The sequence below is a fragment of the Bubalus bubalis genome, chromosome 14, assembly GCF_019923935.1.
Source record: "Bubalus bubalis isolate 160015118507 breed Murrah chromosome 14, NDDB_SH_1, whole genome shotgun sequence".
Taxonomy (NCBI): Eukaryota; Metazoa; Chordata; class Mammalia; order Artiodactyla; family Bovidae; genus Bubalus; species Bubalus bubalis.
The window spans coordinates 31,510,546-31,529,344 of NC_059170.1; the positions used below are offsets into that span (position 1 = coordinate 31,510,546).

Consider the following 18,799-nt stretch of genomic DNA (forward strand, 5'->3'; position numbering starts at 1 on the left):
CCTTAGAGTTAATTTCTTACATCCCTATGAGTATTTTATATATTTAAGTCCTTTTTCCTGTTTAGGTTGACTAACCTATTTCATCGTTTATTGCTTTTTCCTTCTCAGAGATCTGCAATAAATATTGTATATTTTATTAGTTCTGTCATTTTTCAGTTTTTATTTCATTAATTTCTCTTTTATTCTTATTCTTTTCCTGCTTTTCTTAGATTTATTTTACACTTTTTCTGTCTTCCCTAATTGAATGCTTCATTTGTTTGTTTTCATTCTTAATTAATATGTATGTAATGCTGTGAATTTTTTATAAACACAGCTTTAGGCATAACCCATAAATGCTCCTGTAGGTAGTTAGTTAGGGTGTGGTCTAAGCTATTCTGGCAAAGACATACCAAAATTCTTTGGTTACACAAAAATGTCCTTCCCCTGTCACATTCCGTAAGTGGGGGGCTGGGGGGGGCCTGGTGCTTTGCTTTGTCAGAAACCACGTTTTTCCTTTTTTCTTGTGGCTCTGGCATCCTGACAGTTGCCCTCATCTGCTTGATCAGAGATGGCTCTTATCAATGGATTCTGGTTCCAGCCCCTGGGAAGGGGAAACAGAGAAAATAGTACAATTTATTTTCTAGAGGGTGGAACCCAGAAGTTACTCTTCTCCCTTTTGTTCACATCCTGTTGACTGGAATTCTTCACATGATTATACCTAGAGTATCAGAAATTAAGTCTCTAACTGGACAGCTTTGCACTCACCTAAAAAGGAGGGATGTTCTTTACTAAGGGCAAAAAGAGGAAGAGACTAATTGATATTGGGGGAAAGGTGGTAGATTACTGCCACAAATGTGATTTTTTTATTTTTTAGATATTTTGCAGTTTAGTTTGTTGTGTTGGTTTATGCCATATAACTGTGAATCAGCCATAAGTATACATATGCCCCCTCCCTCTTGAACTTCCCTTTGCAATTTGGTTTTGATTTTAATTTTCAAGTATTTTCTTACTTTGTTAATTTCTAGTTTTACTGCATCATGATAAAAGAATGTTGTCTGTGCTGTTTCTCCTATGAGGCATTTATAAAGGCTTGTGGATATTCCATAAGCCTTTGAAAAAGTTTTCTCTGTTAGTATATAGAGTTTGATTTATGCCATTTAGATTTCATTATCTATTATCATTTAGGTCTTTTATATTTTTAACTTAATTTTGCCCTGATGCATTTTGATGGCCTAAAAGGACATAAAGACCATAAGAACCATTGTGTTTATATTACTCTTTGCATTCTTGTACATTTTATGAACATTAATGCTGTGTTGTTTTTGTCCTCAGGGAGAAGGCCAGATCATTGATAAAAGTTTAATGAATCTGGGCAGTCTTATTTCCGAGTTGTTTGTGGGTGCCTCATTCTAGCTCCAGCATATACAAGGGAAAAGTATCCATATTCCTAGAGCTTATTTTGACTTACATTAGGTTGAATAATAATGCTTTTCTTTAATCTGAGTGAACATTTCTGTTTTTTTACTCATTACACAGGTAATTCTGACTCGAAGGACAGAAGAGGTGAGCCGTTCACCTTATGTCTCTTGTCCTTTTTACAGTATACAATATCTGTTGTGTTTCCTCTGCTCAATCTATGTAACCTTGTGCATCTCTGGCTGTTACGTGTTTATTTTTCCTTAAATTGTTTCCATAATAACCTCATGGAGAAGAGTAACAGAAACAAATATTCATTGTTTTTAAATGTAGATGTTGTTTTTTCTGTAGCCTATAAAATGTTGGCCTTTTGTCACTTTATATGGATTTTCAGCCCTCTCCTGTAAAGTTGCTATGGCAGAAGATGCTATGCCAGTGGTCAAAGCAGGACTGTGGAATCCCTGGTCACCAGAGAATAGAATGCATGGATCCTCATGTGTAGAAGTGCACATTTTGATTAGGGAATAGTAAGGCTGCCATCATGGAGTAGGAAATGGAAACCCACTCCAGTATTCTTGCCTGGAAAATTCCATGAACAGAGGAACCTAATGGGCTTCATTCAGTTCATGGGTCACAAAGAGTTGGATATGACTGAGCAACTGAGCATGCACACAAGAATAAGTTTAAGGTAGACTATCAAATGGTCTAAGAAATGATCATTTCATTTGTTTGGAAAATATTAATCTATGAAGCAATTTTTCTCATTCTGATTTCCTGTTTATCAAGTCAGACTTCTTGAGATTTTTCTGATTTCCATTATTTAATCATGCACAGTTTTTCTGCATCAGTAAGCGAACACTTGCATGCTTATGAAGGTCTATTAAGTAGAGAACATTTGAATCAGAAAAGTAGATAATACTCTGTACAACAGCTATAGTTTTTTTTAATATATTAGGAAATAAAAGTAGACACTAAGGCCCTTTATTTACTGTCTGTCTGCCACTGTGTTTGGTGAGGAACAGTGAAGTGTTACCATATTATGTACAGATTTCCCTTGATTTTCCAGCTCTTGCTTTCTTAAACTTGGGAACTTGGTTTGACTAATGCAGTGCCCTTGTTATTCACTTTCAGTTACTGGAGTCTCACTATCAAATGTAGAACTTAATTAGATTTATGTTGCAATATATACTTGAATTTGCTCCCTAAAACTGCTCTTTTAACCAATCTTACAATAAAATCAAAAGTCAAAGTGGTAGGCTTCAAAATTAAACATAAGATCTGTGATTCCTTCCTACTTCCTACTTAGTGTGTATTTTGGTGACTCAGACGGTTAAGAATCTGCCCACAATGTGGGAGACCTGGGTTTGATCCCCGGGTAGGAAAGATGCCCTGGAGAAGGAAGTAACAACCCACTCCAGTATTCTTGCCTAGAGAATTCCATGGACAGAGGAGCCAGGCAGGCTACACTCCACGGGGTCACAAAGAATCACACGACCCAGTGACTAACACTTTCACTTTCTTTTCTTACTCTTCAGCCTTTTTCTTGCCCCAGATACTATCCCTGTTTTATCTACCTGACTAATATGGATTTTAATACTTTGATTAAAAAGAAATAAATTACTTTAATTATCTAGATTATTGCTAATTATGACACGCTAAAGGTCCATCTAGTCAAAGCTATGGTTTTTCCAGTAGTCATGTATGGATATGAGAGTTGGACCATAAAGAAGATTGAGTGCCAAAGAATGGATGCTTTTGAACTGTGGTATTGGAGGGTCCCTTGGACTGCAAGGAGATCAAACCAGTCCATCCTAAAGGAAATCAGTCCTGAATATTCATTGGAAGGACTGATGCTGAAGCTCTATTACTTTGGCCACCTAAGCCAACTCATTAGAAAAGACCCTTATTCTGGGAAAGATTGAAGGCAGGAAGAGAAGGGAATGACAGAGAATGAGATGGTTAGATGGCCTCACTGACCCAATGGACATGAGTTTGAGCAAGCTCCGAGAGATGGTGAAGGATAGGGAAGCCTGACATCCTGCAGCCTATGGGGTCTCAAAAAGCTGGACATGACTGGGCGACTGAACGACAATGTAATAAATGTTTTAAGTTTAAAAAATAATTTTGTGTAACTGCCTTTAACCAAATAGGAAGTGAAGACGCATATGTAGTCTCAGCCTCATATGTAATGATGATTTACTAGAGCCTATCTTTAGAAGTATTACTATAAATTTTGATATCACATTGTAATTTTAAAGCCAAGTGCTTTTTGACAAATGAGGCTATTGTTTTGAAGCATCTGTATTATGTTGGGTTTGCTAAGCAAATGATGTCTTATGTAGGTGATTAAGGGTTATAAATTTTTATGCATTGATCTTTGATATGTTTTTGAACAGCAGGAGGGGCATAAAAGAATAAAAAGAAGAAAAAAAAAAAAGAATAAAAAGAGGGGAAGGGAGGCAAGCTGCTTTGCTTCCTTTCTGTCAAAGTTGAAGCTATTTAGTAGGCCAGAAAGTGCCTTCAGTTTTTAAGTAAAAATAAAAGACATATTTTTCATTTTTACCAAGAACTTTACTGATCAACATATTCACTGTTTTGTTCCACTGTCTTCTGCCATTTTTCAGACAGTTTCATAATTCCATCTTGCCCAAACTTTTATCTTTTTGAGCAAAGAACTGTTTCAGGTGCCTTTTACAGTCTTTCAGGGAATTGAAATTTCTTCCGTTAAGAGAATTTTGTAAAGACCAAAATAAATGGAAATCTGAAGGTGCAATGTCTGGTGAACACAGTGGATGAATCAGAACTTCCCAGCCAAGCTGTAACAGTTTTAGCCATCAAAGAAACATGTGGTCTTGTGTTATCCTGATGGAAGATTTTGCATTTTCTTTTGGCTAATTCCAGACGTTTTTTGTTGAGTGCTGCGTTCAGTTGGTCTAATCTGAAGCAATACTTATTGGAATTAATTGTTTTTCTGGAAGGAGCTCCTAATGGAGAACTCCCTTCCAGTCCACCATGTACCCACATTACGTTGTTTGGATGAAGACCAGCCTTTGGTGTGATTGGTCGTGGTTCATTTCTCTTGCACCACAGTCACTTCCGTTCCACATTATTGTACAGTATCCACTTTCCATCACTTGTCACAATTTGTTTTAAAAACGGAACATTTTCATTATGTTTCAGTAGAGAATCATATGTGAATATACAGTCAAGGTTTTTTTCCGCTTAACTTATGTGGAACCCAAACATCAGAGCAATTAGCATAACCAAGCTTGTGCAGATGATTTTCCACACTTGATTTGGATATTTTGACTATGTCAGGTATCTTCCATGTGGTGTAACGTTATGTCTCTTGATCACTATCAACTTCAACTGGTCTACTTGACTGTCAAGCATCGTCCATCGAGAAATCTCCAACATGAAACTTCATAAACCACTTTTGACATGTTTGATCAGTCACAGCACCTTCTCCAAACACTGCACAAATCTTTTTTTGCGTTTCAGCGGCATTTTTACCTTTTTTGAAATAGTAAGTATAATATGTTGAAAATGTTGCTTTTTTCCTTCCGTCTTTAGTATTAAAATAGCTACACAAAAATTCACCAATTTTGATATTAAAAGAAAAATACACACTGACATGACAGCTGTCACAATAGTCTTAACAAAATTGTTTTGAATGAAGTTAAAGACAACTGAGCACTACTAAAGCCATCTTACATAGGCAAAACACTCTCCAACATACATCACAGCAGGATCCTCTATGACCCACCTCCAAGAATATTGGAAATAAAAGCAAAAATAAACAAATGGGACCTAATTAACCTTAAAAGCTTCTGCACAACAAAGGAAACTATAAGCAAGGTGAAAAGACAGCCTTCAGAATGGGAGAAAATAATAGCAAATGAAGCAACAAACAACTAATCTCAAAAATATACAAGCAACTCCTACAGCTCAATTCCAGAAAAATAAATGACCCAATCAAAAAATGGGCCAAAGAACTAAATAGACATTTCTCCAAAGAAGACATTCAGATGGCTAACAAACACATGAAAAAATGCTCAACATCACTTATTATCAGAGAAATGCAAATCAAAACCACTATGAGGTACCATTTCACGCCAGTCAGAATGGCTGCGATCCAAAAGTCTACAAACAGTAAATGCTGGAGAGGGTGTGGAGAAAAGGAAACCCCCTTACCCTGTTGGTGGGAATGCAAACTAGTACAGCCACTATGGAGAACAGTGTGGAGATTCCTTAAAAAACTGGAAATAGAACTGCCTTATGATCCAGCAATCCCACTGCTGGACATACACACTGAGGAAACCAGAAGGGAAAGAGACACGTGTACCCCAATGTTCATCGCAGCACTGTTTATAATAGCCAGGACATGGAAGCAACCTAGATGTCCATCATCAGATGAATGGATAAGAAAGCTGTGGTACTTATACACAATGGAGTATTACTCAGCCATTAAAAAGAATACATTTGAAGCAGTTCTAATGAGGTGGATGAAACTGGAGCCTATTATACAGAGTGAAGTAAGCCAGAAAGAAAAACACCAATACAGTATACTAACGCATATATATGGAATTTAGAAAGATGGTAACAATAACCCTGTGTACAAGACAGCAAAAGAGACACTGATGTATAGAACAGTCTTTTGGACTCTGTGGGAGAGGGAGAGGGTGGGATGATTTGGGAGAATGGCATTGAAATATGTATAATATCATATACGAAACAAGTCGCCAGTCCAGGTTCAATGCACGATACTGGATGCTTGGGGCTGGTGCACTGGGATGACCCAGAGGGATGGTAAGGGGAGGGAGGAGGGAGGAGGGTTCAGGATGGGGAACACATGTATACCTGTGACAGATTCATTTTGATATATGGCAAAACCAATACAATATTGTAAAGTTAAATTAAATGAAATTAAAAAAAAAAAAAAGAAAGCCATCTTACCAAAAAAACCAAACAAACTTTTTGGCCAACTCAGTAATTATTTTCTCATGTGTATTATTTATTAAATGTATTCCAAATTATTTTGGTAGAGCCAGCCTTTTCCTAATTTTGAAAAATACTAAGATTTACCATTTTAACCACATAGTTCAGTGGCATTAAGTACATTCACATTGTTATGCAATCATCACTACCATCTGTCCCCCCAATTTTTTTTTAATCATCTCAGACTAAAACTCTGTAGCACATTAAGCAATAACTCCATGTTTCTTCTTCCCCTAGCCCCTGGTAACCATTAATATACTTACTATCTCTATAAATTTGTCTGTTCTATGTACCTCATTTAAGTGGGTTCACAATATTTGTTCTTTTGTAACAGGCTTTTCCTTTAAAACATTTTCACTGGTGTTAGTTTGTGTGACTGGATGATTTGTGTAATATACAATAACGTATTAAGCCTAATTCTAGCATTATCTACCAAAATACAGTGGTCATGAGTATACTCTCCAGTTGTTATTTAGTCATTGCTAGTTTGAGATCACAATTTTATTAGTTTTGTTCTAGGGGAAGTACTCTGAGACAGAGATTTCATGTACCTGTGAGGCAGTGATGGCAGGAGAATTGGGTAGGGGTTGGGAAATAAGATGCCATGATATCAGAGCAAAGGCATTAGTCTGTGTGGGCTCTGGAGCTAGACCATCTGAGTTTGCGTGTTGACTCTACAACTTATGGCAGGGGTGGGGGTAGGTACTTTGTCTTCTTTTGCCATTTGCAAGATAGGATGGGAACAAAATTTCCTCCATAGGGTTGTCGTGAGAAATGAAGTGACGTTAAACCAGTGCTGGGTCGGCATAAAGCAGTTGCTCAGCAACTCCTGCTACCACTGCCACTCTGTTACTGTTACTTAAATGGGTGACTAAGGGATCAGGAATCTCAGCCATCCAGTCAGAACTGTGGGAACAAGGGTGCTCCATGGTATCCCAAGGCAGGGTTACACTGCAGCTTACTACCACAACTGTCGACATTAGGTCATTCTCTGTCCTGTATCTTTTAAACAAAATTCTGTATAAACTTGTCTCATCTTACTTTTTAATGTGCTGTGTGCTTAGTACTCAGTGTCCAACTCTTTGCAACCTCATGGACTGTAGCCCACCAGATTCCATAGTCTATCCATGGGGATTCTCCAGGCAAGAATACTGGAGAGGATTGCCATGCCCTCCTCCAGGGGATCTTCCCAACCCAGGGATCAAACCCAGGTCTCCCGCATTGTAAGTAGATTCTTGACCATCTGAATGTTTTTAAAAGTAGGGTTTTTATATGAAGACCTTATAACTGATATTTGTTAAATAGCAAGAGTACAGGCTAAAACTTTTCTAACCATAAATTATTTTAGATGTAATCATTTATATAACTTGAGTTTTTTGGGGTTTTTTTAGATCTGAAATAGTACCCTGTTAGTATTTGTGAAGGAGTTCTGGAACTACAGAGTTCTACAACCAGGCAGGATAAATATTCTGTTGCATCCTAGAGAGGTGCCTTAAAGTTTCTCAGCTCTCAGATCAGATCACCTGCTCCCCCTGGCTTTCTCTTTCAGTTCTTTTCTAGAGTTGGAATCTAGAAAGGGGCTGACATTCTTGTTAAAGAGATATCTTGATGTAAGTGACATTATTAAGTGAACTTCATTTGTAATGGCTTTCTGTTTTGGTGGTTTAGTCACTAAGTCGTGTCTGACTCTTGCCCACCAGGGTCCTCTGTCCATGGGATTTTCCAGGCAAGAATACTGGAGTGGGTTGCAATTTCCTTCTCCAAGGAGTTTTCCTGACCCAGGGATGGAACCCGGGTCTCCTGCATTGCAGGCAAATTCTTTACTGATGAGCTGCCAGGGAAGCCCAGTGGTTTTCTGAAGCACCTTTAATAATATATTCACTCAGCACCTATAAGATGCTGAAGATTCTGTGGGCGGGCAGTGTTGCCTGTCTCATGGAAGAAGCATGTGAACACCAAAAATCAGAGTCTACTCAGCTACATACTATTGGATATACCATACAAAATGCTATGAGGAGAGCTTAAAAGGCTCACTGTACATGGGGAGCAGGAAGGAGTCATGATGGTGAGTTTTGAGCAATTTAAATTAATATAGTAACTGAGGAAAATGAGGTCGCATGAGATAGGATAAAAGCGAGGAGACATGAAAGAGCCAGTCATGTGTTTGAGGAACTGTGCGTGGTTAACTTGCCTGAGGTGGGAAGTGGTAGGAGGTAGCCTTAGTGGTGCGTTAAGCTCAGGGTGTCTCCTGGTGATGTGATGGAAGGAAGGAAGATGGTCAGATTATTGTTTAAGAAAGCTAACTCCAGGGGCCTTAGGGAAGATGGATGAGTAATAGAAATAAAGGCTTCCAAATGGTAATTTGGCCCAAGACAACAGTGACTGGGTTAACCCCAGAGGTTTGGGCACTTGAGGCAACTTGATGACTTTCACTGTTTTTAGAGCACTTTACAACCTATGAAGATGCTCTTAAAACGATGGTGCCTTGGAGAGTTGATAAATATTTGCCAAAAAGTATGAAGACAAGACAAAAAATTGGGCCTTAGGAGTTGAGGCTAGAGGAGTATGGACTTTACTTCACTGATTATGTTGCAGTTGACCAGGGGGTGTCTTAAGACTTTGGATGATTCACTTGTCTACATATCCTCAGTCGCTTCAGTCGTGTCCAACTCTTTTGTGACCCCATGGACTGTAGCCCACCAGGCCCCTCTGTCCAAGGGATTCTGCAGGCAAGAATACTGGGGTGGGTTGCCATTTATGAGCCCTTAGAATAATATGCCCTTTGTTTTCTTGGAAAGGGAGTATAAGCAAATAGACAACTTCTGTCCCAGAACACCATTTTAGTACTTTTAAAATGCTGCCCTTTAAATGCTGAACTTCCGCTAGAATGGATGGTTGGGGAGTGGGGTGTTGGGGTGGGAGTAGCAGGGAATGGGCTACCGTTCCTGCCTTGGCTGCATCATTTAAGGCCATATCTCCAGAGAGCCCAGACAAGGACAAGGCACAATGAGATGATGAGTCTGTCTGGTTTGGGAGGAGCTCTACCTAGTATAGTGACTGGATTATGAGCCTGTCTCCAAGTCTGAGATTTGATACAGGGAGCTGTAAATTCTCTACTCTTTTATTAATAGATGTGAGTCTCCTTCCTTCACACAGGGCTGGGACATCTTTACTATCTGTATTATCTTTAACTGTATTTAAAAAACATGGGTATAATTTAGACGTCAAGAGGTAAAATCTGACTTTAATGATAGAGGACTGTTCTGGCCTGAAAGCTTGGGAGAGTTAAAATGTTTTTCCAGCAAACTCATAGAAAAAGAGATCAGATTTTGGTTACCAGAGGTGGGGAGTAGGGGGAGGGGGAATTGGATAAGGGCAGTAAGTCCTAGGGATGTACATAATTAGCACTTGTTATTGTCGTTCAGTACTAAGTCGTGTCCAACTGTTTGCAAACCCATGGGCTGCAGCCTGCCAGGCTTCACTGCCCTTCACTATCTCCCGGAATTTGCTCAGACTTGTGTCTATTGAGTCAGTGATGCCGTTCAACCATCTCATCCTTTGTTGCCCCCTTCTCCTTTTGCTTCAGTCTTTCCAGCATCAGGGTCTTTTCTGATGAGTCAGCTCTTCACATCAGGTAGAGCTTTAGCAGCAGTCCTTCCAATGAATATTCATGGTTGATTTCTTCTAGAATTGACTGGTTCCATCTCCTTGCTGTCCAAGGGAGTCTCAGGAGTCTTCTCCAGCACCACAATTCAAAAGCATCAATTCTTTGACACTTAACCTTCTTTATGGTCCAACTCTCACATCTATATATGACTACTAGAAAAATCATAGCTTTGACCATGCAGACCTTTGTTGGCAAAGTGATGTCTCTGCTTTTGAATATGCTGTCTAGGTTTGTGGTAGCTTTTCTACCAAGGAGCAAGTGTCTGTTGACTTCATGGCTGCAGTCACTGTCCACAATGATTTTGGAGTCCAAGAAAATAGAATCTGCCACTGTTACCATGTTTTTCCCCATCTATTTGCCATGAAATAATGGGACTGGATGTCATGATCTTAGTTTTTTGCATGTTGAGTTTTAAGCCAGCTTTTTCAGTCTCCTCTTTCACCTTCATCAAGAGGCTCTTTAGTTCCTCTTCACTTTATACCATTAGGGTGGTGTTATCTGCATATCTGAGGTTGTTAATATTTCTCCTGGTAGTCTTGATTCCAGCTTAGGACTTGTCCAGCCCAGCATTTTGCATGATATACCCTGCATATATAAATAAGCATGGTTACAATATACATCCTTGACGTATTCCTTTCCCAATTTGAAACCAATCCGTTGCACCATATCCAGTTCTAACTATTGCTTATAAGTAGCACTACTGTATGTTAAATACAAAAGTTAAGAGAGTAAATTCTAAGTGTTCTCATGCAAGAAAAAAATGTTTTCTATATATTTAATTTTGTGTCCGTATAAATCATGGATGTTCCCTAAACTTACTGTGATAATTGTTTCATGACGTAAGTCAGATCATCATCCTGTATACCTGAAACTTTTCTGTTTCTGTGAATTTCACTGCTCTGGGTACCTCATATAAGTGAAATCATACTGTATATGTCCTTTTGTGACTGACTTATTCACTTAGCTTAATGTCTTCAAGATTCATCCCTAGATTGTAACATATGTTTCCTTACTTTTTTAAGGCTAAAAATATTTCATTGTATACGTATGCCATGTTTTGCTTATCCATTCATCTGTCGGAGGACATTTGGTTGCTTCTACACCTTAGCTATTGTGACTTATGCTTTTATGAACATGGATATTCTTTTGAGCATATACCCGGAAGTGGAATTGCTGGATCATATGGTAATTCTATTTTTTGTAGAACTGCCATACTGTTTTCCACAACAGCTACACCATTTTACTTTTCTACCAGTGCTGGCCAACACTTATTATTTTCTAGGACCTTTTTTAATAGCCATCCTGATAAGTGTGAGATTGCTCCTCATTTTATAGTGGCTATTTTAAATTGATACAGGGTCCTCTTGCACAAATTGCAGTAAATTTTGAAGATTTACCCTATTTCTTATATTACATCTTCTGTCCTTGATGTTTGTCTTCTGTAGGACTCTGGTTGAGCTTTACTCTGGAGTGCTGAGGGGACTGGAATGTGCTCACAGTAGGGTAATGGCATTGTGAATATGTTAAGAATTCTTATCTTTTAGTGATACATACTGAAGTAACTACAGTTGAAATGATATGTCTCAGATTTGCCTTAATATATGCAACAGGTATAGACCAGTGGTTCTCAGTTCAGGGTGACTTTTCCCCTAGAAAACACTTGGCAACATCTGAAGGTGATTTTTGGGCTTCCCCTGGTGGCTGTGTTGTTAAAGAGTCCACCTGCAATGCAGGAGGCCCGTGTTCAACCCCTGGGTCAGGAAGGTTCCCTGGAGAAGGAAATGGCAACCCATTTCAGTATTCTTGCCTGGAAAATCCCATGGACAGAGGAGCCTGGCAGGCTACAGTCCATGGGATCCCAAAGAGTAGGACACGACTTAGCAACTAAACCACAGAAGCTGATTTTGGTCATCACAATTAAGGGTTTTCTACTGGCATTTAGTAGCTAGAGACCAGAGATGTTGTTAAACATCTTATGGTGCACACAACAGCCCCCTACAACAGAGAATTAGTTATCCCACAGTGTTAATTAGTGTGCAGCTGAGAACCCCAGACCTGGTAAAGATGGAAAAAGCTGGCATGTGATAATACTGTTGAAGTGAAATGATAAGTGCCTAGGGATTTATTGTAGTGTTCTCTTTTCCCCTGTGGGAGTTTGAAAATTTTCCATAATAAGGTATAAAATATATATGCAACTTCTATTTATTTATATATATTTAATAAAGGAGCCATCAGCACACTTCCTCTCTGTGTAGAGCATTGTTTTTCCAACTGAACCACAGCTTGTCTGTATACAAGCTGTGGTTGGTGAGCCTTTGGTTAAATACTCTGCTACTTCAGAGCCTACTTTTATCCCTAGTCCTGGTTGACTCTGAGTTTGAGGTGTTTCTCAGCCCAGGCTGGTAGAACTAGTATTACCTCTCTCCTGGAGTTTCTTTAGCTCTCATCTCTTTAGCAGTCTAAGTCCATCTGCTTTGTCTTCCACAAATCCCTCAAAGTTTCTGGTCTACTGATGCCACTCTATTTCTTCTATCATTTCAGTGTCCTTTTGGCAAGAGGAAAAAATAAAATTATGGATTCAGCCCACTATCTTGAGCCAGATGTCTTCTAATTACCTTCTTTTAATACCTGATATACAGCCCTCTGGAGAAGGCAGTGGCACCCCACTCCAGTACTCTTGCCTGGAAAATCCCATGGATGGAGGAGCCTGGTAGGCTGCAGTCCATGGGGTCGCTAAGAGTCGGGCACGACTGAGCGACTTCACTTTCACTTTTCACTTTCATGCATTGGAGAAGGAAATGGCAACCCACTCCAGTGTTCTTGCCTGGAGAATCCCAGGGACGGTGGAGCCTGGTGGGCTGCCGTCTCTGGGGTCGCACAGAGTCGGACACGACTGAAGCAACTTAGCAGCATCAGCAGCATACAGCCCTCTGTGATTAGCATTGAACTGAGACATAATATGGTGATAAATCATTAATTCTTTTATTCATTCACTTGGTGTAGTCCATCTAGTATTTGTTCAGCACCCAGTATGTGTGAAATTCTGTTCTAGGTGTTAAGTACATAGTGAGAAGCAAAGCAAGTATATAATCCTTGCCTTTGTGGAATTTAGGGTATAAAGGAGGGATACTCATAATCAACTTTACTCAAATAAATACAGAATGTGAGGGGTATTTGCAAAGGAAATAACAGTGTTCTGTGCAAATAATATAAAAAAAATAGCTAATATTGACTGTGTACGTAATTGTGTGCAAGTTACTGTGCCGAGAACTTTATGTGGATAATCTCATTAATCTTTAGAATAACTGATTTTAGAAATAGGGAAACTAAGACCTACCTAATTTAATGTTAAGTCAGAAAAGACCTCTCTGGAAAAAGTAATACTTGAAATGAGAACTGAATGACTAGGAGTTCAGTGCAGTCACTGAGTCGTGTCCGACTCTTTGCGACTTCATGGACTGCAGTACGCCAGGCCTCCCTGTCCATCACCAACTCCTGGAGTTTACTCAGACTCATGCCCATTGAGTTGGTGATGCCATCATCTCATCCTTTGTTGTCCCCTTCTCCCACCTTCAATCTTGCCCAGCATCAGGGTCTTTTCAAATGACTAGGAGTTAGCCAGGTAAAGAATGGAGGGAGGCTAAATACAGCAGAAGAAATAGGGTTCAAAGGCCCAAGGAAAGAGCAAACCCAGCATGGAAGACTGCCAATGACTGAAGTTTAGTGAGCAAGGAAAGAACGGAGGAGACAGAAAAAGCAGGGGCTAAATGGGGGAGGTTGTTTCTGGCCAAGGTAAGGATATTAGATTTCAGTCTAAAGGCCTGGGAAACCTTGGAAGGTTTTACATAAATGGAGACTATGATCTGATTTGCTTTCTTCAAGATCACTGTCCCTGCTTTGTGGAAAATGGACTGGCAAGGGATAGTGGCTTACTGTGATTCAGATGAGAAAAGACAGAGATTTAGACTAGAGTGATAGCAACAAAAGGGAAAAAAAGGCAGACAAATTTGAGGTGTTGGTTTTAGTACCAAGACATTACTTTCAGGGACTTTCCAGGTGATCCAGTGGTTTAGAATTTGTCTTGCAATGCAAGGGACAGAGGTCAGGGGACGAAGATCCCGCATGCCACAGAGCATCTAAGCCCCACAACTAAGATGCAACGCAGCACAATAAATAAATAAGATGAGAGGCTATTTTTAAAAAATAAATAAAATACTACTTGCAGCTGAGTTGCATACAGAAGATAAGCCTAAGGAAGAAATTAAGGGAATTCTTACAATTCCTAGGTGAGCAGTAGAGTAGATGGACAGCAGTGCTAACTATTGAGTTACTGGTGAAGGAAATTTTTTTAACACAGGAAGGTGGCATTGCCTGTGAAATTTAAAGTAGAGGTAAGATAGTTTCAGAAAAGTTTGAAGAAAAGTCTGACCAAGCAGTGCAAATGTGGAAATTGCTAGCATAATAACTTGAGCTTCCAGCCTGGTCTGATCAACTGGATGAGTATTGAGAAGAGTGCCAAGGACAAAGCCCTGAGTAAATCAGACAGTTAAAGTTCTGTGTGAGAAAAGGAACAACTGATGAGGGAAAATACAAAGCAGCCAAGGGACAGAAAGAAGAGTGCTTTCTCGTGGCAACTGAGAAGAAAGTTCTTCAAAGAGGAGGGAGTAGTCAGCCAGTTTGAATGCTCATTTTAATATGAGATTCACATACCAGGGTATGTGTTGCATGCCAGCTGCCATTAACAAAGAAGCATGGAAATATAATATTTCCCATCTCTTTAAAAACAGACAAACTTTCCATCTTGCCTCTGCCTCCAGCTGCTGCTTTTCTCTGCATCTCTTGATGATGAAAGTCCTCACCTCAGATAAGGAATCGGTGTCTCACTGTCTTTTCTTTCCATCTTTATTTCATTCCATTTGGGCTTTCTCAATAACTTAACTGAAACTGCTCTTTTGAAAAGGTTACCAATAACTGCCCTCTTGTCAAATCAAGTTTCACTTCTCTGTTTTCTTCCTACTTAATCTGTCTATAGTATTTGATTGAGTTGATTACTCCCGCCATCTTGAAAAACTCTTCTTGGCTTTCATGACACCACATTCTCCTGGGTTATCTCCTACCTTAAGACTGCTACTTACAAGTTAGTTTGCCTACCTGATCTTTTTAAGAATGTAAGTCTACTTATATACCTTCTCTGTTCAAACTCACCAATCACATAGTGTTTCTCATCACATTCAGAATTAAATCCACACTCATTACTGTGGCGTACAGAGTCTTCTCATTCCTGCCAACCTCTCCAGCCACATCCTGTACCAAAACTGGTCTTTGTGCTCTTTCTTGAACCCACCAAACTATTAAGGACTCTTATGCTCACTAGTCCCTGGGCCTAGAAAACTCTTTGCACAGACCTTTTTGTGATACACTTCTTCACATTATTCATACCTCTGCTCAGTGTAACTGAGAATTCCATGGATTGAGCAGCCTGGTAGGCTATAGTCCACAGGGTCGCAAAGAGTCGGACATGACTAAGCGACTTCACTTCAGTGGTAACTACTTCAGACCTTCCCAGACTACTCTAACATAGCCAGCCACTGCCGTCTCCCAAACCCCATCATTCTGTATCCCCTTACCCTTCTTTTCATCATGTATCTTATCTCTGAAATTGTTTATGATCAGTTTTCTCCTTCTTCCCCCAGAATGTCAGCTCACTGTCAGTTGTCTGTTTAATCACTTCTCTATTCACAGTCAGTGGAACAGTGTCTGACATACAGTGTGGGTCCATAAATATTTTTTGGATGAATGCTAGTAAGAGGTTGAATCAGATGAGGGTGGGAATGTTTCCGTTGGATTTGGCAATTTGCCATTTATTGGTGTCCTTCATGAGGAATGTATTTAAAGGGTGCACTCAGGGTAGGTGTCAGAGCAAAATAGAGTATGGTGTACCCAGAGGTAAGAGGTTAGAGAAGACAACTGTTTTATAAGATAACTGTGAAGAGAGACATGGGACTGGCTATTGGTGGTAGGAAGAAGGTCAGTGAGGTCAAGAAGACAGATACTTGAGGTGACAGTAACAGATGTAATACAGACCACATGTGACAGGATTGACTTTTACATGGAGGGATCTGCTGCAGAGGGCAGAAAGTGATGCTGCTAGAAAGGGTGGAAAATGGTGAAGATAGTTACAAATTCATACTGGTTGTGTAGTTTGTGGCAGGGGCATGAAAGTGCAGGAGGAGGGTGAGGCTCGTTATGGGGTGGAAAGGAAGCCAGGCCCTGTGGAATGGAGGGCAGAGTTACTGTGTCTCCTCCAGGCCAGATGTTGCTGTAGTTGGGGTCCTGGTGGAAAGAGGTAGAAAAGGATGACATTGGAAAGAGGTAGATCAGAGTAACCAGCAGTTTTAGACACACAGCACTTAAAGATCCGATAATGTCTCCTTGCTTTAATCAGGAACAGTATTCTCTGTTCCAGGAAACTGTTTGCATTTATGATAGGAAAATTGTCCTTTTTCCTTTCTCTCCCATCTTCATGGAGCCCACTGAGCCTGGGAGAAAGTACACTGTTGGGCCTGCACCCCAGCTTGCCATCAGGATTGGATGTGTTCATGCTTTCAAATATTTGAGTATTTCTTACATGCTGAGCACTGATTTTGTCTTAGGCTCTATAGCAGTGAAAGAAGCAGTCTCTGCCTTCAAAGAACTTTCATTCTAATGTGGGAAAACGGAGAATAAACATATGTATGATAAGTCAGGTTGGGTGGGCATGTCACCCTGGGCCTTTACCCTGCTCTACCCTCCTCTTCACCCAGTAGCCCTGGGCTGGCACTCTTCTCTTTTTTCCCTTTCCTCCTCCCCATGCTCAACCATCTGTCAATACATAAGCATTGGGAAGAGCTGTTCTTCCTCATCTGAGTGTTTCCCTGAGCAGTGGACTCAAGCCTTCCATTACTTACAGTGGTTAACAACATGTTTTGTTCTCTTGATTTCAGATGAGACGCCAATTATTGCAGTGATGGTGGCCCTGTCCTCTCTGCTAGTGATCGTGTTTATTATCATAGTTTTGTACATGTTAAGGTGAGCATGCTGGTGCTTCTGCATTCTTGTGGACTCTGTTTCAGTACCCCAGGTTCTCGATAAGCCCACAAGTCCAAAAGACAGTAGGATAAGGACAGTGAGTAGGATAGAGGGAATGACTCATGGTAGCTTTCCTAAGATTAAAATTCTGCTTAAAAATGTTGTTAAAATTTTATATAGTCTTAACACCCAGCCCCTTCCTTTTGCTTCCATCTGTCCCAAGTCCAGTCCCTCAACTCCAGTTCATCCTAAAGCCCAGGACCGTGGTTTAGAGGTTGAGGGAAGATGCCACAGTCTGTTGTTACTGATCGGCATTTTAAGGTCTTCAGATCTAGCCCTATTGAAACAACCCCTGAAAGCGCCCCAGTGGAGATTATGTGTTCAGTTAAGGTCTACTTTATTTCTGGTTGTGGCTTTGACCCCATACCCCTCCAGCTACACCTCTGACTGAGTGTGCTGAACTGAACCATGTAAGCAACAGGGTTCCTCTTCTGACTTTCTTCCAGGGTCTTCTAGATACTACTCCTCAAACAGGGAGCAAAAGCCAGGAAGGGAAACCCAAGGGAGGGAAGTGGGAGGTACATTTGTTCTTTTCCTACTGGAGTCACTGCCCTGACTGAGTTTAACTCTGCTCTTATTTTTGGCTTAAGCTGCTCTGGGCTCCCTCTGTTCTTCTGTATGGATAAAGATAGGGGAACACCCTACGAGGGGAACACCTCGTACACCCCTATAGTTTGTCTTGTGTCTCCTATCTTTCTGCAGAAGACTTGTGGCCAGACCTCTGCCAACAAGTCTGAAGCTCTGAGTTTCTCTCTTATTACACCCAGAAAGTACCAGGAGTTTTGTTTGATACTGTTTGATCTCCCTCCACTTTATTATACCCACATATCCTACCCAGTGTCTCCACCTGGTGTGGCTGTGATTTGCAGCAAATCCTGGAACTGTGCAAAGGAGCCATTCCAATGAGAAAATACTGTGGGGTTGAATTCTAGTGTACTTAAGCAAGAGCACACTGAGGTGCTCAGTCTCCACTGGAGCTGCTTCAGTGTGTAAAGGCTGAATTGATAAGTGGAACTACAAACCAGTGATTGGTCTCTCTGACTCCATGCTTAGTGTTTCACTGTGAATATTTTCTCATTAGGTTTAAGAAATACAAGCAAGCTGGGAGCCATTCCAATTCTTTCCGCTTATCCAATGGCCGCACTGAGGATGTGGGTAAGACACCCCTGAATGACATGGGGGACTTTCATGGAGAAGAAAAATGGAGAAAATAGGAGTTTCCCCATCCTAAAAGAAAAAAAGAATTGAGAGCAGCACTGGCCCATGAGCTAGAGCCCATAATTTGGTCTCCAGAGAAGGGCTGTGTCCTAAAGGCACCTGACCAACCTTCCCCCTTGTGCACTGCAGAACCCCAGAGTGTACCACTTCTGGCCAGGTCCCCAAGCACCAACAGGAAGTATCCACCCCTGCCTGTGGACAAGCTGGAAGAGGAGATTAACCGGAGAATGGCTGATGACAATAAGCTCTTCAGAGAGGAATTCAACGTGAGTTCTTTACTGAGGCTGGTGTATCAGCAGGGAGAAAGGCAGACCTAAGTCAAGCCTTTTGAGTGATGGGGTAGAAAACAGGTTTCTAATAGGTTAAGAGGTGAGGAGTTTTTACCAGGTTCAT

General features: G+C 40.4%; 1 protein-coding gene across 9 annotated transcripts in view; it reads left to right on the plus strand.

The window, feature by feature from the left end:
* The window catches only part of PTPRA (protein tyrosine phosphatase receptor type A), a 171,142-nt gene that overhangs the window by 108,026 nt on the left and 44,317 nt on the right, over positions 1 to 18,799 (plus strand). For 6 of the 9 annotated variants that reach the window (XM_006042724.4, XM_006042727.4, XM_006042725.4 and 3 more), the window contains 4 exons: positions 1,516 to 1,542; positions 17,044 to 17,128; positions 18,270 to 18,343; positions 18,536 to 18,672. In XM_006042724.4, coding sequence (XP_006042786.1) covers positions 1,516 to 1,542; positions 17,044 to 17,128; positions 18,270 to 18,343; positions 18,536 to 18,672 — 323 coding nt within the window. Of the gene's footprint in view, positions 1 to 1,515; positions 1,543 to 17,037; positions 17,129 to 18,269; positions 18,344 to 18,535; positions 18,673 to 18,799 lie in introns of those variants that run through there. The other 3 variants (XM_044927863.2, XM_025263957.3, XM_025263958.3) reach the window with 2 other exon arrangements.